General features: G+C 35.7%; 1 protein-coding gene across 1 annotated transcript; it reads left to right on the top strand.

Annotated features, from left to right (window-relative positions):
- The first annotated feature begins 15,486 nt into the window (after nucleotides 1-15,486).
- LOC114741491 (erlin-2-B) lies at nucleotides 15,487-18,719 on the top strand. Its single transcript, XM_028929770.1, has 9 exons — nucleotides 15,487-15,662; nucleotides 16,548-16,671; nucleotides 16,788-16,855; nucleotides 16,938-16,997; nucleotides 17,101-17,259; nucleotides 17,658-17,804; nucleotides 17,919-18,133; nucleotides 18,234-18,342; nucleotides 18,430-18,719. Exons 1-9 carry the CDS (start codon nucleotides 15,549-15,551, stop codon nucleotides 18,520-18,522), a joined length of 1,089 nt encoding a protein of 362 aa, XP_028785603.1. The 5' UTR covers nucleotides 15,487-15,548; the 3' UTR covers nucleotides 18,523-18,719.
- Nucleotides 18,720-24,048: the final 5,329 nt, after the last annotated feature.

Below are 24,048 nucleotides of genomic sequence, written 5' to 3'. Positions count from 1 at the left end.
TTTCACGTCCAGCTTTGCCCCTCTGCACCTTTTCTTCTTTTGGTTACTGTTTTACGTACATTTCCTTCCCTCTTTCTGCAATTGATTTACCGAATGGTGCCTGCGATGATTTACTTTTTTTGGTAAGAATCACAATCAAATCTCAAAAATAAAAAATAATCATTAAAAAATCTTAATAATAATTTGAATAGTCTGCTAATAAATAACAATTTTTAGAATTTATTTTGTAATTTATTTTTTTAGATTTTATTGTAATTCTTTTTTTTTTTGGTGGACTGAAAGTGTGACTCTTATAAAAAGAAAATTTTAACAGGGCTTCTTGTAATTTTTTTCTTTGTATTCCCTTTTATTAAAGAAAGAGTATTGAAAAAATATATTATGCATTTTGTCTGGACTATTTCCTTTATCCTACTACCTCCAATTTTTAATATAAGAGTTTGTTTAATTTTTATTTTGGTCCTAAATATAAGACCTCAATCTACTTTGTCTCTCATATTTATCTATTTTTTTTAAGATAATCTTTGTGGTAATGGTAGTTCTAACTAATATACTTTATTAGTAAGGATATTCTAAGAAAAATAATACATATTTATTACAAGTAATAAATTTAAAATTTTTTTTTAATCTACTCAAATTAGTTAACTAGCTCTTATATTAAAAAACGAAAGTAGTATTTAATACAAATAAAATTAAAAAATAATCATTAATTAGTTTATAAGTGACTTATATTTATGATTAAAATTTCTCCTACAGGTACAAGTGATATAAGTCACCTGTACAAAAATTTCTTAACTCACAGTATAAGTCATTTGAAAACTAATTAATATTTATTTTTTAATTTTTATTGCAATTAATACTTAAATGTATTTTTTCCCCAAAAAAATAAATGTATATGGCATTTATGTTATCATTCAATTTGAGTAAATACCATCAAGTCAAGCTATTTACATTTTACACACACGTGCGCTCCTACTGATATTAGACGTCTTTCTTATCTTTTTTTCAAGTGCAAGATTGAGATTGAAAAGGTATAATAAATGTGTGGCTTATGACTAGAAAGCTATATACACACAAAATGTAATAAGAATTCTAGCATGCTATTTGAAAGCCTATAATAATATATATTTTTTTGGCCAGCCGATCTATTATTTACTATTTCTCAATTTTCAATTACAGTCTACAAATTAGATTTTATATCAAGAATATGTAACATTAATATACTATTTCTTTCTCTTAATATAAAAGCTAGATAAATTATTTGCGAATATTAAAAAAATTAGTTACGTTAACTATTCATAATAAATAGATGTGATCTTGTCTAAAATATCTTTATCAACCATATATACTGAAACTATCTCTAATGAAAATGGCAGCATATGTGTTGTGTGCTCTAGTGTTACAGTCGTCGATGCAAAATCTCAACCTGCTGAGCCAGTCAGCAACGCACCAGGAGCCAAGATGCAGTAATGAAGCGGGGAAGAGGCCAGTCGCTAGTACCTAAAATTTCATGCATCTAGGCTATAGCTTGCGTTTTAGCTTTGCCTAACATGAAAATAGCATAAGAAGAGGCAAAACCAAAACATGAAAATAGCATACTTCACTTTAAATATTGTATGGACAGATAAATGTATGAAATGAGTTTTTATGTCAACGCAGAAAACACTTTTTCAAGTCAAGGATTTGCTAAATAAGTACAAACACCCTAAGACACAAGGAAAGAGAACGGGTTCCTGTTTCAAGTGAGGAATCGCAAGTCCCATCGCGATGATCATGTGAATTCTGCAAAATCAGCTTGACTCTGAAGAATAAATTTAAAAAAGATTTTACTAAAAAGTAGTAAATGCAGTATATAGCATTTATTTTATCGCTCTACTTGAGCAAATACTAAGTACCGAGAGGTCAAGCTATTCACACACACATACATTCTAATAGGAATGCTAACGCGCTATTTAAAAGCTTTTTGTAGTTTTTTGGGCCAACTAGTCTTCTATATTTATAGTATTCATACCGATTCTAAATATAAATATATTTTGTAATATAATTATATTATAAAGTAGATTTTATATTTAAAATTAGAGATGATATTTCTCAAGTTTTTAAACACTGCATTACAGATATAATAGAGATGTTTGGGTATCTAAAAATATTTTTAAAAAATATTTTCACACAAATTCATTACATGTTTATTTTGTATACCGTAAAATTATTTTTAAAATTATTGTTTGGTTTTCACCTAAACATTCTAATAATATCATTATAAATGCGTTTGAGATTTGCCTAACTTGAAAATAAGACAAATGATTTATCTATGGTTAATTAGATTAGAATGGTATATAAGGTGCTCAAGTGACAATGCCTGCCACCACGCTTGAATAATGTCCCAAACTCAAATTTGATGTCCGCATGAAAAAATAGTTAGAATAGTATGGGGAAGTCTCAAAAATGAACCCTGATAAAAAAAAAATAGTTGAATAAAAAAAAAAGATGTCTGAAACAATTTTTAGATAGCTAACCTTTATCACTTTAAATTGAAGCACTTTTTTTTTTTACTTTTATCTTTTCATAAAATTTGAGCCTTTTGAATCTGATTTTTTTAAATATATTATCTAAATAAAATTCTATGAAACTGATTTTTTTTTTGCAAAATTTTATTCAAATATAAATCACGCTAAAAATGAAAATTAAATATAAAAAATAACACTATGAGCACCAAACAATAATTTTATACTATAAATTAATAAATTTAGTTAAAATTAGTTATTTCTTGTAAAATTCAATATCAAAACACCCTCAATAAAAGTTAGTATTAGTTAAATGAGTTTAGTTAATTAGTTAGTAAATTATGATTAGTGTTTTTTTTGCCAGTGTAAATTTTATGATTAGTTAGGATACTAGATGGAAAAAGTTAATGTTTTAGACGGAACATGCATGCCTTGTTATGAATAGAGGAAGTAATGTGTTAACCATGTACTCCCTAATGCCCGAGGACAATACGGTCATAAAATACTTACATTGTATCTTTATTGTCTTATGTATTTATATATCCCAAAAAATAACCGTATAAACATGTGCAATTCTTGAAGATAAAATACCACTAAAAAGTCAAAAACATCTATGGCGAAACTGGGAAAGACGAAGAGACGCGATCGGGCGAGACGAAGCTCCAACTAAGGACGGTGTTCGATAGAAGCATGGTCATAAAATATTTAATTAGCTGGTCGGATCATTTTTTAATGGGCCTTTGTCGACCAGCACCTGCCAATGACATGTCGCTTTTTTCAAATAAAACTAATTTCTTTAGACCAAAGGGAAACAAGTTATTATAGCAAATCATGTTTAGAATTACTTATAATTACGTTTTACATGAGATGAGATAAAGCCTTTTCATATAGGCCTACGTTTGGAGAAAAGGTAAGGGGATAATTTTCTCCTTGCTTTTCGACTTTCTCCTTAGAAATTTCCCTGACTCTTCAAAGCGCCAGGTGTTGTATCTTATATTCTTATGTCATCTTTTTTTTTCCCCCCGAGTGAAAAGAGGAATTTTTTATATTTACAAGAAAGCAGAGTACAACAAAAAAAATCAAGAACGCAGGAGCTATCCTAGGGAGACATTAGCATGGAAGTCTCTTGCCGCTTAATATGTTCACTAAAGGATAAAACTTCATTCACAAGACTATATGCCCAGGGTCTCATTGCTAAAAGTTGTTTTTTGTGAGCATCTCAAAGTTTCCAAACGAGTGTTCCAAAAGCACCGCGCCAATCTTGGTTCGAGCTTCCAAACTTGAGGTTCTCTTCCATCCGCTAGTTGGAGGGGCAGTTGAAGAATTACGACCAGTATGGAGTGGGGATTATAAGTTTCTAACAGGCGGAAGCGAGTATACATTCCCAAAGGACATGATTTGTGTCTTTGGAGGCTTTCCCCCAAATTTCACATGTGTCATGCTGGATCACATGACGTTGGAGCCTCGTTCTCTTCGTGAGTGAGTTGCCTTTTAAAGCAAGCCATATAAAAGTTCTGATGTGTTGAGGTCTAGGCCATTTCCACACTAGATTCCAACATAAGTTTTCCTCATCCCGGTCATCTTGCTTTGTTAAACGATTGGCATATTTGACTGTGAGGGAATTATTAGGCCCCAGCCACCAACTATGGCCATTAGGAACAAAAGTATCTGTGGGTAGCTTGAACTCTTCTATCTTCTTAAGAATATCTGGTGGTAGCAAATGGCCGAAGTCTTGCCACCTCCATGAACCATCATCATCAATGTAGTGGTGGATTGTCTTTTGTTTACTTGTCTCATCTATCTGCATGTAGGGTAGCTGACATAAAGGGCCATAATCACCAATCCAAAAATCAATCCAAAATCTTGTTGTTTTGCCATCTCCTATTTTCCACTTGATTCCGAGTTCCATCTCTTGCCATAAGACCATGAGGTTTCACCATAAGTAAGACGCATTGGCTTGCTTACGGGCTCCTCCATTAGTCCATCCATATTTGGCACGAATTATCTGTACCAACAAAAATGAGGCTGGGTTTTGATTGTATATGCCAACTTCATGCGAAACGTTGTATTTGGACCTGAAAGGTCCTTGAGTTCGCTGCCTCTATTAGATTTGGGCTGGCACATTGATTCTCATTTTATTAGAGGCACTTTTCTTTGCGTGTTAGTGGTTTCCCACACAAAATTTCTAATGTAAGCTTGAATCCCTGCATAGGTGGCTGTTGGAATGCATGTTGTTTACATTGTATAGAAGGGAATCATAGAAAGAATCAATTGGACCCATGTAATGCGTCCCACTAAGAATAGCGAATTCGCCATCCATCCTGATAGCTTCTTGCAAACTCTTTCCTCTATGTAGTGGTACGTGTCACTGGTCACCCGATTATGGAGTAGTGGAACACTAAGATATCTTCCTACTTGGTCTGTTCTTTGAAACCCTAGAGTGATGCAAATGGAGGTGGCTGTTTATGGCGTGTCATTCTTTGAGAAATAAATTCGGGTTTTTGCTTCACTCACCCTTCGACCCGAAGACTTGCTGAAATAGTTGAGGATTCTTCTAATGAGCTAGATTTGGTTTTTGGCCATGGTGCTAAAGAGGATTAAATCATCTACAAAGAAGAGGTGCGAAAGAGGTGGTCCTTGTTTCCCTAGACGTGTTGGCGTTCAATTCCCTTAATCAACCTCTTTCATAATAGCCTGAGACAATAGTTCCATGCATAGCACAAAAATGTAAGGTGAAAGGAGATCTCCTTGCCTGATTCCTCTTTGTGGGCGGAATGACTCTGATGGTTGGCCGTTCTAAAGGACTTGCATTGAAGAAGAACTTGTGCATTCCAAAATTACTTGAGTCAGATTTTCTAGAATTTTTGCATCTCCCAGCGTGCCTGCTATGAATTCCCAGTGAAGCCTGTCAAAAGCTTTTTCTAGATCAACTTTGATAGCCATCTAACCTGTCTTACCCGTCTTCTTTCTCATTGAATGAATTACTTCTTGCACAATTATAGTATTATCATTGATACTCCTCCCTTTGATGAAGCTTGACTAGTGAGGAAGAGAAAGGACAGGCATCACATTCTTAAGCTGATTAGCAACGATTTTGGTGATGATCTTATAGATTGTGGTGCAAAGACTGATGTGCCTGAATTCCTTCAAAGTTTGGGGGTTGTCCAATCTAGGGATGAGTGTTGTAAGTGTTTGATTGAATCAGGGGTCCATAGTGCCTCCTTCAAAAATTGCTTTCGCCTCTTAGAATATGGAACTTCCTACCATTTCCCATTGCGTTTGGAAGAAAAGGGCGTGGAGCCCATCCACTCTAGGAAATTTGAGTGGCGACATCTCAAAAAGAGCCTCCTTTGTTTCAATCATAGTGACAGGGGAGTTAAGCAGTAAAATCATCGAGTCTAATAAAAGGGGAAACAGACCTGAATAAGCATAGGGGGTGAGATTATCCTCTTCATTAGCTTGGAGCTGCTCAAAAAAGCCTGTCACCATCTCCTGATCTGCCTTCCATTCTCCAGATCCAGTTTTAAGCATGAGGATCTTCTTTCGCTTCCTTTGAATTAGAGCTTTGGTATGATAATAGTGTGTGTTCTGATCCCCATCATTAAGCCATTAGCTTTAGGACTTTTGATGCCATAGGAGTTCTTCTCACATTAAGATGTTCTCATATTCCTCTAATAAGTCTTGTTCTAGCTCAAGAAGATAGGAGGAATAAGGGTGTCGCTCCAGTGAGCACTGCACACTTGCAATACGTGCTCTAATCATTTTCTTCAACTAATGAATCTTCACAAAGACATTTGTATTTCATTTTTGGGCTTCAAGCCCAAAGTGAGAAATATTATCCGCTAGGCTCTTTCAATTAGACTAAGTTGCAATGACAAAGTCATTGGATCCCGGATAAAGGATCCAGGAGGCTATGAAGCGAAAAGGGGCTTTACTTTCCTAGATAGTGTTTTGAGATTTAATTAAAATGGGTCAATGATCACTTTATATGCATGGCAAATGCATCATCACAGTGTTGGGCTGTTTTTCAAGCCACTTCTCATTACTTATAGCCCTGTCCAGTCTTACCATTAGTCCTCCCCTTTTGCAAGTAAACTTGGGCCCAACAAAACCCAAATCTAATAATCCTCTATTTTGAATGAAGTTTTTAAAGGCCTTATTCCCTGTGTGCCTCTTGTTCGCACCTCCTTTACGATCCTTATTTGAGATGGTTGTATTAACATCACTTGCGAGAAGCCAATCTTTATCATTGTTAACATTAAGGCCAACTAGGTCTTTCCAAAGCTACTCTCTTAATGTGGTGTTCGGACTACCATAGATCACTATGAACAAAGAGGACTGATTACCTGTTTCTTCAGTGATGGATGTGTGGATAAACTGCATGTGACTAGCAAGTATCTCAACGTTGAGGTGATCCTTCTAAAGGACCCAAATACCACCTGAGAAACCAAAAGCTTCCACATGATAGGATTTTGGATACCCTTTTTTTTTTATTACCTAGTCTGCCAAGATGCTTGAAATTCTTGGTTCCACTAGAATTACCATATTTGGTCGATAACCTTGAAGTAGTGATTGAAGCACTCTATGAAACTTTGTAGAAGCTGCTCCTTAGTAGTTCTAGACTAGATATGAGCAATTCATGGAGATTCAGTGATCCATCTCAGAACGTATTGATGCCGAGTCATCATTAAATTCAGATTTCACAGCCTCGATAAAGGCTATGTCATTATATGAGGTCGTTGAAGCCCCAAGTGCATCAGCTAAGGCTTTCATTAGCTCCTCAAATGATGTTCTAATATCCTCTTTTGATTTGATTTTAAGATTTTTTTTATTTTGACATTGTGTTGTAATTTGAACCAATTTTTGGATAGACTTTTGTAGGGGGTTTTAGAAGGAGATTTTCCTTGTCGGTTTGCATTATAGATTTGGGCTTGGGTAGGGCTGGCCTTTTGGTGCTTTTGGGCTTATCTAATACAGGTGTAAGGGATGGGCAAGGGTTCTAGATGGATACTGCATTGTGCTTGGTAGGGTCTAGTGTTGTTGGAATACGAGATATGGTATAAGCAGGGGAGTCAAAGATTGTCTTAATAGGTTGCTTTGTGTAACATTCCAAAATTTGAAACCCTAGTAATGGGAATGTGAGAATGAGACATGATTGATAAGTATAAGGTATGAGTAAAGCATGGAAACCCAAAATAGGACGAAACCGACTTTATCAGGTCCCTAGGGGCAAAACGATAATTTTGATAAAAGTTCTCAAAAATTCCCTAAAAATAAAAAAAGGTGGAATTAGGGGTTTTTAAGTCATATGATATTTTGGGAGTGAGAATGGCCCAAAATATATTTTGGTGAAAATTCCCAAAAAATTAATTATTTTTGGGAAAATAGGAAAAAATAAAGGGGAATCAAAGTGATATAATTATTTTAATTACCTAAGGACTCCAAAAATTCAAGGAAAAATGGGGATACACTCCCTAGTAATATATATGAATTTATAAAATTTTTTCCATGCATTAGAAATGTAGGAAATAGTTTATGGGGAATTTACTTCCGAATTCCTATCGGTAAAGACCCGATTTTGGAGAAAATGTGAAATAAATACCTAGAGGTCTTGAAAAATTCCCAAAACTTTCAGATCACACTTTTGGAATAAATAGGGATTTATCATGAAAATAAATGGAATTTTTGAAGCCCTTAGTTTTTTTTTCTAATAGGGGGCACGAAATTGGGTATTATGTGACCAGAACAGTTGGCTTGTGTGCTGGGTAAATTTTCAACCATTGGATCAACTCTTTTAGAATTCAAGTGGCTGATTTCTCCCTCATTTTGGCCAACTTATGCACTTAATTTTGAGGCAGAAATAGTTGCCCAAGGGCAGGTTTTGTGGCAGCAAATGAGGTCTATAAATACCCCTATAATTCACCCAAAATTCATGCAAAAATCTGGAAAAATAGGGGAGGTTCTGCACAAATTTTTCTTGACTTCCAAACACCCTTCAAACCACTTTCAATCCAAGACTAATCATCAAGCTTTAATCCAAGACTCCTTAAGGTATGTTTAGGCTTTAATTTAATGCATTTTCAATAGCCAAATCGTGGCTTAAATTGAAGGGGAAGTGCTGTTCCATTTCTGTTTTGCTGGAAGTTCTAGGCGAGGATAGCAAATTGAGTTATAAGCTTGTGGTTGATGTTGGTGCTGTTTCGAATGGGTTATGGAAGAAATTACCCTAGGACCTATGACTATTTAGTTCGACCAACTCAAGAACTCAAGGGTAGGAATTGTTTCAATGAGTTTTAATGGTTCCAATACATTTAAAATGTGATTTTGTGTAGGATTATGCTATGAAATTATGTCTAAATTCATTGGAATCAAATGTGAAAATTTATGAACCTAAGGGGAGGTGTTCGGCCATCTTGAATTCATGGACTTATGATTAGATTTTGATGGTTTTGATACTTCCGTTAAATTCCTTGGGTGTTTTTGTGTAGGGTTATGTGGAGGAATTGAATTTGGAAGCATTAGAAATCAAGGTTGGAAATTTTGACATCTTCCCTTGTGAAAATTCGTTTTTGTTTTGACCAGAACTTAAGGAAGGGATTTGATTTTGTAAAATTTGATTTGATATTTAAATTCTACATGAAAAATCATGTAGGAATGGCCAAGGAGGTTTCTTGAATCAAAGGAAAAATGTGTAATGTGTTTGAATAATTGAATGATTGGCATTGGTGTTGGTTTGATAGGTACCTTGCCAAATCCTCAAGAGAACATCTTGAACCTAAAGGAAATCAAGAACCAAGTGTCACAAGGTGGCATTGAATTACACTTTGATTGCTTTCTTGCTTATATTGATGTGTTAATGTGTATGTGTGCAATGTGTGCCATGATGTGACTAAGCTTTATTGCAAATGTTGATTGCGATGTTTGAATTATGTTGCCTTGGCATTATGTCTACTGCATATGTGTATGATAGCTTACTTTCCATGGCATAAAAGCATGAACACATAAACAAGATAAATGCACAAAAGCATTGCATGTAGTGTTTGCATGAATGCATGATAATTGTGATTCTGTGCTACTAGGATTTCTTTGAAATCTCATTCTTATGTTTAACACCATCAAGGAGGAAGTTCAAGTAAGGGAAAAGGCAAAGAAATTGTCCTGGAGGCCTAATGAACAATTAATGTACCCTAGTGTAAATTTTAGAACTTGTTATGTAATATTATGACTTTGGAAATATTTGTTGGATAATAGCTCCTAATGGGAGCCAAGCATGTATGCCTATGTTTAAACATATGAAAGTATAGTAGAATGTACGTTCAAGCATGTGTTAAGTCCCAAATGATTAAGGATGGGTAAAAGGTTAAGAAAGAACCAAAACAAGTGTAGTTAGGGGATGAACTTTCCCTAGAAAGGACCAAACTTGGTACATACAAAAGAAATAGCAAATGTTTGAATCTGAACTTGAAATTTGATAGACTTATAGATCACAGTTTTATATTTAAATTAAGTGGTAGATCATTAAATTTGGAAATTTGTGGAAAGAGTTATACCCTTCCAAAGTTGGGTAAAAATACTGAAAATTTCAGAATTTACCAAATGAACAGTACATAATTGCATGGAAACTGGTATTGTTCTGTGAGAAATTGATACCTATGAACATTTTTCCTATGTAGATCATTTCATAAGCTTCGCATAAGACTTGGAACCACTCTGTTTTGATTTTTTTACATTTAGTTATGATTTTTCAAAGTTGACCCGATTTTTAGGGGTTACATGAATAGTAACTGAAATCAAAATTTTAAATCTTGGTTTTTACCTACTTTGAGCATCATGTAATGATTCCGAATGGTTCCAAATGACGTATAATGGGATTTAAAATGAAGGTGTGACACTTCGGCTGTTGGGTTTTCTTTGGGCTAGCATGTTTCCTAAAGCCTTTTCCTATGGGTGTTGTTGACTTCAGAGTGTCTGCCTTTTTGCCGTCCTCTTTTTATCATCAAAGGGAACTAAAGGTGTGTTTCTTTGCATTGGGCACAATGTTCAAATTTCTATCTTGATGCTTAGAAGTCCCATTCATGGTAGAAAGAATGTCAAAGCGGTTGTTTTTAGTACTAGTGTCAGGTTGCATTTTGCTATCTCAATTATACCTCCCTCTTCAAGATTGAACTTTCATCCACTCGCCAAAGATTTGCCCATCACTCATGTTGTGGTCACGCGTTTTGGTTTCCTTCTTAGGTAGAGTAGTGGTTGCGTCAGGTGGATTGTTCATTGGTGAGCTGGTTGAGGCCTCAGATTATTGTTACTATTGCATCTTCATTGGGCAAGTAGCATCTAAGTGGCCATATCAACCGCAATGATAGCATATTGTAGGAAGACCTTCATGCTAAACTGGTTGAGTAGTTCCATCTAGTCTTATCATTGATACTAGCGGCTTAGTTAAATCCATTTTCACTGCCAAGTGAGCAAAGCGTGCTTTCCCTACTTCCACCGTATTGTAATCAATCCTCAGTACTTGGCTGATAACTTCACCTATAGCCCGAACAACACTCTTGTGGTAATAATGGTATGGTAGTCTAGGGAGCCTCACCCTGCCATATACTTGTTTGATCTTCAGGCTTGTCGGGGCGAATGTTGGTTCCTAGGGATGTAGTGTGAGATAATGTCCTAAGACCACCCAAGGACCCCCCAACATTACGACTTGATAATCCTGCTCGTTTTTAAATTTAACCATGTAAGAACCACCGTCCAACTCAATCAGTTTAAATTTACTTGTTGGCTTTTGGAGATTGATTATTTTTTATTTTAGGTTTTCTTGTCTGATATAGCTACCCAGCAACTTCACCACTACTACATATTTCATAGACTTCTCCATGAGGTCCTTAATACACTAAGAGAAAGAGATGATGGGTATGAGTCCATCCAATGAAACAGTGACATTGACTTTTTCGATAGTGAGCTCGCTCTACATGGTGTCACAGTTATGTCCTTCTATGTTTAGAAGCTTATACTTGAAGGAAAGCTTTTTTGGCTCTTAAGGTCCCTCTTGGTCCTTCGCAACTTGGTCAACTTTCATGGCAATTGGTGTGGTATTTTCCTGAATCACCTTCTCCTTAGAGTGGGTGAGTTCCTCAATAATCCCAGCCTTGTTGTTGGGGAACAATTATCTCAACATGGATCTCCACTCACTCCCTTCTCCATGAGGTTTCGTGGCTCCCTTTTCCAATTTCATGGCAGAAATAGATTCTTTTGCCTCGTGTAGCTTAACCTTTTTTGAGTTTCTAGTATTGCTAGCACTGCTTGGTGTTCTCTCAGTTTTTTCAGTGAGAGAAATGTTAATTGTTTGCTCCATATCTACAGAGTAGGTATAGAGTTAGGGAATGGCCTTTCTCACCACCTACCACTAAGGGTGACCGGTGGAGACACTTGATTCTCTGCCGCTACACTAGGCAATAAGGGTTAGTCTAGGATAGTCTTCGCCGTAGAAGCAACACGTAATCTTAGGCACGGGTCCTAAGAGAGACTTCTACACATAGTGTTCTTTAGTAAAAGGTGAAAGAATAGTTCACTCTGTGCTTACTGTGTGGTTGCGTGCTATTCTTATGTCATCTTCTGTTAGGTATTTATGAGCCTTAAAACGTTGGTCAAGTAGAAATAACCCTTTCCTAACTTGATAATGAGTTACAGTCAAGGAACAAAAAATCATATCAGATACTAAACCAATTGAGACACTGGTTTACAAGTTAATCAGTCAGATTGGGGTTAGGTCGGGGTCAAACCGGTAATAATTAAAATAATATAATTTAGTTAAAATTGATAAAAATATTCATATTCTAATTATAAAAAATAATATTTAATTTTTAAATGGGTAATCATGTTACAAAATATTTATATATATAAATTTTTTTTATTTTTTCATTGCTCTTTCCTGTGACCCAATAGGATCTTTCTTTTTCTTTCTTTTTTAATTTTTTTACCATTTCTTTTCTCTTCTCCTTTCTTCTCTCTCCCACGTGTACTCCTCTTTTTCATTTTCCTCCCTATATCACGCATCATGAAGCAGTTTTTCTTTCTTCTTTTTGCCCTGGACAATGAACAAGCAAGGTAGAATAGGCTATCAACTGGAGGTCTTGCCTCATTGAGCACGCATCATCATTTTCCCTTCTCTCTCAAATTGCTTCCTGCCTTCTTCACTTCTCTTTCTTTCTTAGATAGAGAAACAACAAACTCTAGCACCATTTTTTCTCTGTACACTTCATCCATCCATCCTACTCTCTCTATTGTATTTTTGCTTGTCTTCCAATTTTCTATGGGTATGCTTCAAAGCGGCACAAATAAAGTCCTATCTTCCTCCACCTTCGTGATCTGCTCTATTTCTAGCACTTGTATCTACAGTGTTCATCGTCTCCATAAATGGTGAGGTGTCCAGCAAACGGTGAGAGCAAGAAAGAAGGGGGGAAAAACAACCGACCAGCCTTGTCAAACTAGTTTTTACCAGTTTTTTCCTGTTCATTCCGGGTTGATTAGGGACCAGTTTTTAAACCAAACCAGACGAAACCTCAGACCAGTTCACTGATTTTCCAGTTGAACCAGCTGGTTCGATTCGGTTTTTTTCTCCTTGGTTACAATTAACTAGTTTTCTTATATTCTCGTACAGGAAATCATAACATGTTTTCTTTATCTATGTATGCTTGTGATGTGAGTGAGAATTGGGAGAGTTTAGATTTTTCTTGGAGGGTGTTTTGACAATTTGATAGAATAATTATGTTTTTACAACCTATATAATACTACCTCTGATCCTAAATATAAGTATTGGATAAAAATTTAATTTAGTTCTAAATATAAAATCTCAATTCATTTTATTTCTCATGATTTTAATACGTAAGATGGTGGGTTCAAATCTAGCTAGAAATAAAAAGATATTATTAGTGGATGCAGTTGTCACTATCTTTGTAAATGTTCTTCAACATCCAACTCATCCAAATTTTTATAAAAAGTATTAGGATTAATATAATATTTGATTCTTGTAGTTTATTCTTATTTTGATTTTAGTTTTATAATTTTAAAACCATAGGTTTTAAAGAAGATAGCATTAGTGCATGGAGTCTCTGATCTAGTGAAGATGATGCAAGAGAGAATGCCTTGGTTTTGGGGAAGAAGATGACCTCTATTTTTCAAGAAAGTTTGATATCCAGTCAACCTCCCAATCAGCATGCCATGTCAGTAAAATAAGCTATGTTAGTGACATGTCAGCATATTTTAAATATTAATTTGGGGCTAAAGGGCACTATAGGGGTTAAAGATGTAAATGAACCAATGATTTGAAATTACATAGATTAAAACCAAAACCAAAATAAATTATAAATTATTTAATCATTCTATAGACCATAGCAATTCTAATCCTTTTCATTTAAAAAAATCCGTGCTCTCAGGACATAGCTAGAGTTGTGAAAACTAGCCAAACCTGTCAGTCTGGCCCATTTAAGTGAGGGCCAGGCTTGTAATTTAGAGTCTTTAAAGAGAACTTGAACTTAAAAGGACCGGTCCTGTGGCTAAAAAATAAAAGGGTAGGCCTTTTAGGGTCGTGGGCTGGTCTGTTTAAGCTTGCCAACAGTTTTTTTTTCTTAATTTATATTTTTTTTACCCTAACTTAAGTCCCTAACTTTTTATATACTCTCCCTCTCTAAGTTTCACTTTCAGTCTTTCACTCACTCTTAGCTCACACCTTAGTTTTTAATGATATAAAATAAATAAAAATATATTCTCCATATCCTAAATCAGATTTTAAATTTGTATTTATTTGAATCAACAATTATACATTAAAATAAACAAAATATATTCCCCGTATTAAACAAAAATTTTAATGATTGAACCAACATATATGTATTAATTTGTATATATGTTATAAAATTTTAATAAATAAGTTAACATTTTTCTATAGTGACTATATCAAATTTTTACTCTATATTTAAATAGAGTTAGACAAGCGAGTTAGATAAAACCAAAGAAGACCATCCTAAACAAAACAACAAGAGGATGACATAGTTAGCTCATTAAAGCATGCAATGGATCAATTCAAAGTGCTAAAATATTTCAAACTTCCCATAAAATTATGCAACAAAGTGATTTTTACAATTAATCCTAAGGAAAAAAATACTACCTCCGATCCTTATTATAAGACCTCGTTTGTAGACTACAAACAAGGTCTTATAATTAGAACCGAAGTTAGTAAGTAAACAACACAGAATCATTTTTAGTGGTTGCTAAGTTGAAACCTCTAAAACAAACTTAGCATTGATACTTTTAAATAAATTTATTAGTGGACAAAAATTCAATTCAAAAGATAGAAGAAAGCATATTAGACCTCAGAATAACTAAATAGTATTGAAAAGAAATCATTGATATTTTTTGAAGTTAAGAAGAGCTTATTACTAGTGAAGTATAATCAAATATTCTTACAATTGATGATAGTGTTCCATAGTTTTTTTTTTTTTTAGTGAAAATGTTTGTCTACTTTTAATAGAGCTTTTGAATGTTAATGTTATTGACTTATTATGTCTAATGGATATTTTAGATTTTTTGTATATTGATGGACATTTAAATATGATAATTTTTTATATTTGTGATTTAATTTTATTTATATTTTTGTCTTTTACTAATAATTTATTAGTTTATTTTTATTTTTTGATAAAATATGTGAGAAATATTGGAATTTTTTTTTTTAAGAGGGCCAAAAGCACGTGAGCCGATTCTGAACCCGTGAGGACGGTACCTAACAAATTGGGATACTGGACTGGCCTTTTTCGATCTCTAGACATAGCACCTCACCGGATGCTTCTTCCGGAGGTTCCACCGATCTTCCTCTCCTTCTCTCTGTTTTTTCCCTTCAACTTTTTCTTTTTGGATTCATTTTCTCGGACAGAGAGCGAATCTGTCTGTTACCGTTCTTTACTCATCTCTCCCTAAATTGCAAATTATTCTCGCCACAAAGAAAGTAAAAGCCGCAGATTCGTTGTTCTGTGACTGGTCAAGGTAGCGCAGAGAGTCGCCATGGATCCAAATCAACAGAGGGCTGGTGCTAATCAGCCGCGTCCTCCGACGCAAACCTCCGATTCGTCCTCCATTCTCACTGTTTTTCTCCCATTCATCGCCATCGCTGCCATGGTAACCCTCTCGCTCAATGTTGCATTTCCTGTACTGCAATATATGTGTACTCGGTTTTGTTCTTCGATCGTGCTCGTAGTCTCTGCTGGAATGCGCATTTTCATTACTTGAGTTTCAACTGCATTGATTGCTCTAAGTCGGTCGAAAAAATGGCACTGCTCGAAATCGCATTTGTGTAACCGTATCTAAATTCCTTTATTGACTTAGCTGTATTTGTTTTAGTAACGTGGTTTTATGGTCTGCTCTCTTTTTTTTCCCCTTGATATAATATTTTAAATTGATTATGCAGTATTGCAGTTCCTTTTTTCCCCCAATTTGTATCTATGGATTTGACTTTTGAACCGGTGGCTATAAAGGAAAACGATATTCTATGTTTTACACTACGTTTTGTGGAAAAGAAATTCAAGGCGATTGCTGATTCCGTTGTAACCTGAAATGGTTGTTAGCCCCTAAAAGTTTAACTGACCCGCTGTTTTGTAACTTTTCAGTGGGATGTATTTCATGTATGTCTCAGGTTTGAATTGCACGGTAATTAAATATTTCGTCTTGTTCCTTCTGTAGGTGGGGAAGGGGATCATGTTTGCACTATTTAGATTGAGTAATGACAATTATCATATGTAGTAGTCCGTTGTAACCGGTAAAAAAGAAAAAAAGCATGCTGCTGCTGTTATTTTTCCTCCTTACTTTGTTGTCAGGGAAGAGATCAGTTCAAATAATAATATGATGGTTTTCACATTTTTGTCTATGGCTTCTTTATTAATGTTGTCCGGGGCGAAAGTTTCGCTGTTCTGTTATTAACAGCAAATCTGCATTTGGAATTACATTCAAGTTGATTATACTCCAAAATCAAAATCTGAAACTTAAGACATGAGGAATTGTTTACAGATATTGATCCCTTCATCACCATCATCCTTTAAAAATAGCCTTTCTATCCTGCACCAAGTCCCGGAAGGCCATGTGGGCGTATATTGGAGAGGAGGTGCTCTTCTGAAAACAATTACAGAACCAGGTTATAGGTTGCGTCTTGATTTTTGTTGTTGCTGTTACTGTTGTTGCCGTTGTTGTTTTTCTTCAGCATCCGCTGGCCCAATGTTTGCTTCATGTTGTTGGTGTTAAATTTTCTAGGTTTTCATTTAAAGATGCCTTTCATAACCCAGTATGAGGCTGTTCAAGTGACACTTCAGACAGATATGGTAATTTGTTTAGGTCGGTTTCTAAATTTGTGGTTTCACTTGGCAAATGGCACAGTAAGTTGAATTATTGCAACAATTGCAGGTGACAGATATACCATGTGGTACAAAAGGAGGCGTCATGATCAATTTTGAGAAGATAGAAGTAAAATATCAAACATAAGTTTCTTTAATAACATAATTCTTAGCCAATCTAATTTTTTGCTAGATTAAATGATTTTTCCTGTCACCATTATTGTTCATTTAAGGTTGTAAATCGACTTCATAAGGAATATGTCTATGAGACATTGCTCAATTATGGGGTGCATTATGACAAGACATGGATATATGACAAGATTCATCATGAGATTAATCAGTTCTGCAGTTCTCATAGTCTTCAACAGGTCTATATTGATGTTTTTGATCAGGTAAATGTGGTCTTTTTTTTTTTGGTTTGGGGGGGGTGGAGGGGTAATCTGATCAGGAAAAGTTTACGTTATAAAAATGTATCTTTTATTGCTATAGTTAATATGCAAGTCACTTTCGTGTGTGGGTGATAAAGTGGGGAATGACCTGAACACTATAATTTTCAAGCAATATGACATGCCTTGATGAACGTTTATTTCTAGATTCTACTGTCATTCCCTCAAAGAGTTGATGATAGTCTTAAGTTTAATTGCTGTTGTAGAATTTATGATGACCTGTTGTGGTATTGTAGATCAGTGACTCTATTACATATCATTTGTCTTCCAGTTTTTCTTGTCTCTCTAATGATGATGACATACTGACATTTATTATGGCAACGCGACTATTTTGGTTCATTCAGATTGATGAAAAGATGAAAGATGCTCTTCAAGTTGATTGCACCCGTTATGCTCCAGGCATTGAAGTTATCAGTGTCCGTGTCACAAAACCAACTATTCCAGAGAGCATCAGACGCAACTTTGAGCAAATGGAGGAGGAACGCACTAAGGTAGCTTTTTGGCTGGATTTCTTTCTAGAAACATCTTTTTTTTTTTTTTTTTTGGGGGGGACAAATTTTCTAAAATTGCTGTTGAGCACACATGTTTTTGGTTGTGTTGGATAGGTCTTAATTGCTGTTGAAAGACAGAAAGTGTCTGAGAAGGAGGCAGAGACTTTGAAGAAGATGGCTATTAGTGAGGCTGAGAAAAATGCCAATGTTAGCAAGATCCTTATGGAGCAGAAATTGGCGGAAAAGGAAGGCTCTAGGCGCCAGCAAGAAATTGAGAACCTAATGTACCTAGAACGTGAGAAGAGCCTGGCAGATGCGGACTTCTACCGGTGAGTTTTGTTATTCACTAATACGACACAATAATTTATCCTCCTAGAAGAAAGAAATGATTAATGGCATTGGCCTTCCTTTTCCAATTCCAATTTGAAGGGTAACAAAAGAGGCCGAAGCAAACAGGTTGAAGCTTACCCCTGAATTTCTTGAGCTTAAATTCATCGAAGCCATTGCTGATAATACAAAGATATTCTTTGGGGATAAGGTATTTCTCTCCTCTCCTTGTCTCTTCGGACTATTTCAACGTCTGTTCTCGTGCATATGCTTGACCTTGTAGAGCTTTTCTCGCCAGGTGCCAAATATGATTTTTGATCAGAGGCTACTTGGAAATTTCTTGCAAAACATGTCTAGAGAGGCACTTGCAGTAGAGGAGGCAGATGCCTGAATCATAAGCTGCCTTATGAGGCATTTTTGCTAAGCTGGATAAGACCTGACGGGATAATATGTGATTAAATTTAGTACGATATTATGTTTGGTTTGTTATTGTATATAACCAGTTTACATTCTCGTGTGTTGCATTGGAAGTTACGTTTGTCGAGCATCTATTAGTTCAATATACTGGTTATGACACAGGCAAAAAAACATTAGTTATTACGAAATATGACCCTGAAAGAGTATTAATGTAAAATAAGGATTTTTAAGAAAGGATTAAGGTGCGTCCAGCATTCTGAAATATTTTTTCGAGTGTACTTACTGTCCTAAAGTTATATATGGTGTAATTTTACCCTTGAGGTATTTAAAATGGTGCATCTATATCCAATTATAATAGAACTACTTGTTTGACTATTAATATGATGACTTAGCTCCATTTTGACTAAAACAATCCCAAGTGGTAGAACACATAAGTGATGACGTGTCAAATTATTTTGCGGAGTCAACTAGAGTCTGAATAAGTGAATAACTTTTATGATAAAATCACACCCAGGAGAAAAGGGACTTACGGCTCATTCGTCTTCTCTATGATCTCACGCTCTGCGAAGATTAGTTGATCGATCAAGCTTGTCGGTTAGCAGAAAAAGAGAAGGCTCCATCCTTCGTCCAGCTTTGCATCCCTCAGCTGACCCCGTTAAAGTTTGAGCATATATGACTTGGGCATATGCTGTCAAAAATTTAGCTGTCGAAAAGATCAGGAATGTTGCTGAATCAAATTGCATATGATTCAAGCATGTATTTCCACAAGCTTTCTCATTTCACAAGTTTCTTTCTTTGGCTTTGATTATAATATAAACATGCATCGAGGCTTTCAGGTCTGATTTTTATATGAATCATTGAAACTGGTCATAAAAGAAGGGGGAAATGAATCAGATTTGTGATAGCTATTTCATTCCAGAAGCTATTTTATTTTATATTGAACTCTTCGGTGTCTCATTTCATTCTATATTGAACAGGAATCTTTAAGCTAATGCAGAATTTGCCATAATACAGTTAACATTATAACCCAGCGAGTCTGAGGAATACAAAATTCCAAACAAAGCAGAGAGCCAAGGGAAGTTCTATCACCACCAAAGCCACTTAGATTTCAATCTGGCCACGGACCATCCTCCCTCTTCGAGTAGTTCAGTCCGAATTTTAACTCCTACTCCTACTCCTCCTTCATCCTCGTTTGTCCTTTTGACATAACTCCGCTTAGAAGAGTAAGAAAAATTTGTCCCCTCCTTCCTGTCAGCAAGACTAAAAGGAGAGGAAGCTCAGAAGTGAGTTGATAGGTAATGATCAATCCTGAGGAAGAAAAGATATATACTCTTTAATAATATTACAAATACAAGTACAAAATTACTAACACCATGAGTTATTTATGATTGATTTTCCTTCATGACGATCGTACTACTGAACAGTGTTGAAGATTAAACTTCTCGGATATTATTAATGAATTAAAAATTATTCTTCAGTTCTATTCAACATAATAGTCACTAGCTTTGAGATGTTATTAGAAAAGTACTTATAATATGAAACATATAAATAATAAAAATTAATCAAATAAGAAATGTTTAAAATGTTTATATTATATAAGCTAGATTTTTTCCCCAAAAGACTGGATTGTTTGGTGCTTATTAGTCGTCACTTATATTTTTCATCTGATTTTCTATCTAGGAGATGTTTGAATATCCCCAAAAGTACTTTTTAAAAGTATTTTTTTGTAAATTGAGATAAACTTCTACATATATTTATTTCGTATACCGTAAAATCACTTCTAAAATCAAGGTTTGGTTTCCATCCAAATATCTCCTTAAAATAAGAAAAAAAAGGGAGATATAATTTCTATTGGAGTTTTTATTTTGTTTTAACTTTTTTCATATTAAAATAAATAAAAACATCATTAATTCTGTAATGAAACTAATAAGAGAAAGTTTTGATTCATTTAAATTGAATGTAAATAAAACATGTCAAATTACTCAAAATATGTGCCAATAGCCAAGGTCTCTGTTTTTTTCCTTTTTTTCATAAGCACATGTATACTCCTAACGAAAGAAATTATTCTGTTTGAGGGAGTATCAGATATTAAATGTGGATACATCTATCTCTTTTGAATATGTTCATGTCTAAGTACATATTAATGGGCTGCCACTAAACTGCTATACAGAACCTGCGGCAAAAATGCTTGACAATTTGTTGGGAACCTTCTTAGATTATGATGATCCTAGTTTAATCAAAGCTCATGTAAGGCGTCAAACGTTCAGGGGAAGCGAAGAAAAGGAAATTCAGTCAACTCTGCAAATGCACAGATATGGGAAGCGACTGACCCTCTTTTTTCCTCTAGGGTTTTACGAGCTTTCGGCCCAAAAAGCGGGTATCGAGAAACGAGGGTCAGGGCCAGAGATAATCTTGGAATGGGAAGTACCATGGTTGTCTTCTCCATACTTGGGCTACTCAAGTTATCTACTTTTGGTCGTTGTATTGTTCAGCTCGTGTGTTTTGCTTTGTTTGTTATGCATGCAAACCTGGGTATTGCAGTACGAGATTCATGGGAGTTTCAATCTGCTGGAAGCTTTTTCTAGTATCCCTTGGAATACCCTTTCCTTTACCTTATGTTTGGTTTACTGAAAATAGAGGGGAGAGAAAATTTTAATGGGTTGGGTTTGAAAAATTAGAGAAGTAAAGTTATAAAATTTTAATAAAAAATAGGGAAAACTAATGTAGAAATCCTTGTAGTTTCCATCAATTTTGAATTAAGTCCTTATGCATTTTTTTCTTTTTATTGGATCCTTAAACTTTTTCCTGTTAAATCCTTCGGTCCTTGCCGTTAAATAAATATTAAAACCGTTAAAAATTTCGGCTATGCATAAGTGATACGCGCCCGCAACCCACCATCCAGCGTGACCCTGTTTGGAGTTTCTTAATGCTGAAGCCGTACCTTGCCCAAGCAACACAAACGATCACCCCCACGATTTTGCTAACAACACCCCCACCCTCTTCAATTCATGCACTTGTAACTCGACCCTTCGACTCATAGCCGAACTTAATTAGAGCACGCACACGAGAAAAAGAGTGTTTGCTGATTTTATAGGGAAAGTACAATTAAAAAAAAAAAGGTAAGAAGCCTGCATGAGCTTTATATATGTGTGTGTGTATATAATTGCTATTGGAAAATCAAAAGCAAGCTCAGGTCCCCGTTAAGTACTTTCTCACTATATGCACATCAATGATTCAATGAAAATTACAGATTGTACAGTTATATAATATTTTTTATATATATATATATAAAAGGCGAAGATTCAGGGAAATATTAATTGATTCTTGAAGGTGTGGGGGGTTGCAATAGTAGTCAGATCATTAGCAGTAGCCTGGTGTTGATGGTGAGTAGTTCAATTTACTCTGTTTTTCCATCACTAAACAGGGGAGGCTCTCCTAATTCACATGTCATGCATAGATAATAACTGTTTAGGGGTATGTCACTTTTTTATTTCACAGACATTGGAGTTTGGTTTTTTTTTCTTTGTCCCACCATAAGTGGAAGGGTTGAGGTGTAGTCCCGAAAGAGGATGGATGTGTTCTCAGCAAATTCTTGTGGGTGACTTGCTGTGTGTCACTTGGACAAGAAACGCCTCAAGCCTTAAGAAGCTCGAAACAAAGTTAAGCTAAACGGTGAGGGAGACTTTTCAAACATGTATAACTAATTCAATTTTTTTTATACATGGATGGTAAAACGAAAAGAAACAAAGGCAAAACGAAGACCCATTCTTCGTTAACCTCTAGCACGAGCATTTTCGAGAGTTCCCTACTATCTGAAACCCAGAAGGACAGCTTAGAGCTCGTTTGGCCAGGTTATCGGTTTGGGCATTCCCGTCTCTATTGATCAGAAGAATCTCTATACTCTAGTCTCACTGAAGCATGTCTTTAATCTCATGCTGATTGATAACCGATACTTGTAACGGTGTTAATAACTATTTAACGGCAAGGACCAAAGGATTTAATGGGGGAAGTTTGAGGACCCAATAAAAAGGGAAAAAAACTTAGGGACCTAATTCAAAATTGATGAAAGTTATAAGGGTCTCCAAATTAGTTTTCCCTAAAAAATAAAAAAGGGAAAAACTAATTAAAAGTTATTAACTTCATTTTTTTCAATTTTTCAAATCGAACCGAGTAAAATCTTTCCTTCCCTTCGTTTCTCTCCTACCAAACAGATCCTAACACCTTTAGATGGTTTATGCTCCTCACTTTTCTTGGTGCAAAGGATAGCAAGTGGCCCTCTCGTCCTCCGCAGATTGCATTTCATTTTTTTTTTTTTGGTGACAAGAGAGGCAAACGCCTAGGACCTCAACAGATAAAGACAAAAGACAAACAGAACCACAAAGAACTACACGTGTCTCAGCACGCCAATTCCTAAAGCATCTCTATTCAACGCTTCAGCTACTTCGTCCGGGGGTTGGAGCCAAAACATCTTCTTTCTCGTCTGCTTGCTGCTCAGATTCGCCATCCTGTCAGCAACCTGGTTTCCTTCTCTCTGTATATGCATGAATCTGAGTTCCCAATTCCTCTTGGTGAGGTCCTCGATCATGCGGGAGACGAGGTAGCACCCCGAGATCCTTCTACTCGATTTTAGATCTGATACTAATAACATGTCATCACTTTCAACCTCCACTTTTTTGAAGCCTAATTCCCAACAGAGTTTGAGTCCTTCTAAAACCCCCCAAGCTTCTGCCTCTCTTACTGAACCCGTGATTATCTGCACTGAGAAGCCACGTATCCACTCACCTTGATCCCCCCTAATTACACCTCCACATCCTGCTATACCTCCTCTTTTAAGCATCCCATTTGTATTCAGCTTACACCATAGTGTCCTCGGTGGCGTCCATTTTACTAGCCTGACTCCTTGATCCGCGGTCTGCATATTCTCGCCGTTCCATCTTCTCACGTAATTCCTATGAAACTGCTTGATGATGTGAACAGTGTTACGATGTATTTCTGTTTCCTGACCATGTATGCGTAGGTTCCTTCCTTTCCAGATTGTCCAGCAGCCTATAGCAAATATTTCTGGCCAGAAGATGTAGTCTTTTCGTCTTGCTTGATTTCCAATATTGTTTTCTAACCAGCTTCGCCAATGAATTGAGAAAAATTCAATTTTCTTCTCCCTCGGCACCAGTAAATTCCATGTTGCCCTTGCCCACTCGCAATCCCTTAGTGCATGTATCCCATCCTCCAAATGACCTTGACAGATTTGGCACGCACCTGAGCTTCCATCCCATTTCTTAGAGATGCTACCTGTCGTTAGCCTATTGTGCCCTGCTATCCACATGAAGGTTTTCACTCTTTCAGGAACTTGTAATTTCCAAACCTTCTTCCAGAAATTGCTCCTCATCCCTTCCTGCCCCCCTTTTAGCCACCTGTAAGCACTTCTTGTTGTAAAAATTCCATTTCCAGTGAGTTTCCACTTCAGGCAATCTCTCTCCATCTCCCTTCTGCGTGGTGGAAT

Source organism: Neltuma alba, unplaced genomic scaffold (assembly GCF_004799145.2).
Source record: "Neltuma alba isolate B1F8T4 unplaced genomic scaffold, ASM479914v2 tig00003407_pilon, whole genome shotgun sequence".
Taxonomy (NCBI): Eukaryota; Viridiplantae; Streptophyta; class Magnoliopsida; order Fabales; family Fabaceae; genus Neltuma; species Neltuma alba.
This window is presented reverse-complemented; position numbering and strand designations above follow the sequence as displayed.

Excerpts from the sequence above, each read along its gene's own strand:
- LOC114741491 (XM_028929770.1), top strand. The coding sequence starts at position 15,549 with ATGGATCCAAATCAACAGAGGGCTGGTGCTAATCAGCCGCGTCCTCCG. Across the intron at positions 16,672-16,787 it reads GAAAACAATTACAGAACCAG|GTTTTCATTTAAAGATGCCT; the intron begins GTTATAGGTTGC and ends TAAATTTTCTAG. Across the intron at positions 17,260-17,657 it reads ATATTGATGTTTTTGATCAG|ATTGATGAAAAGATGAAAGA; the intron begins GTAAATGTGGTC and ends TGGTTCATTCAG.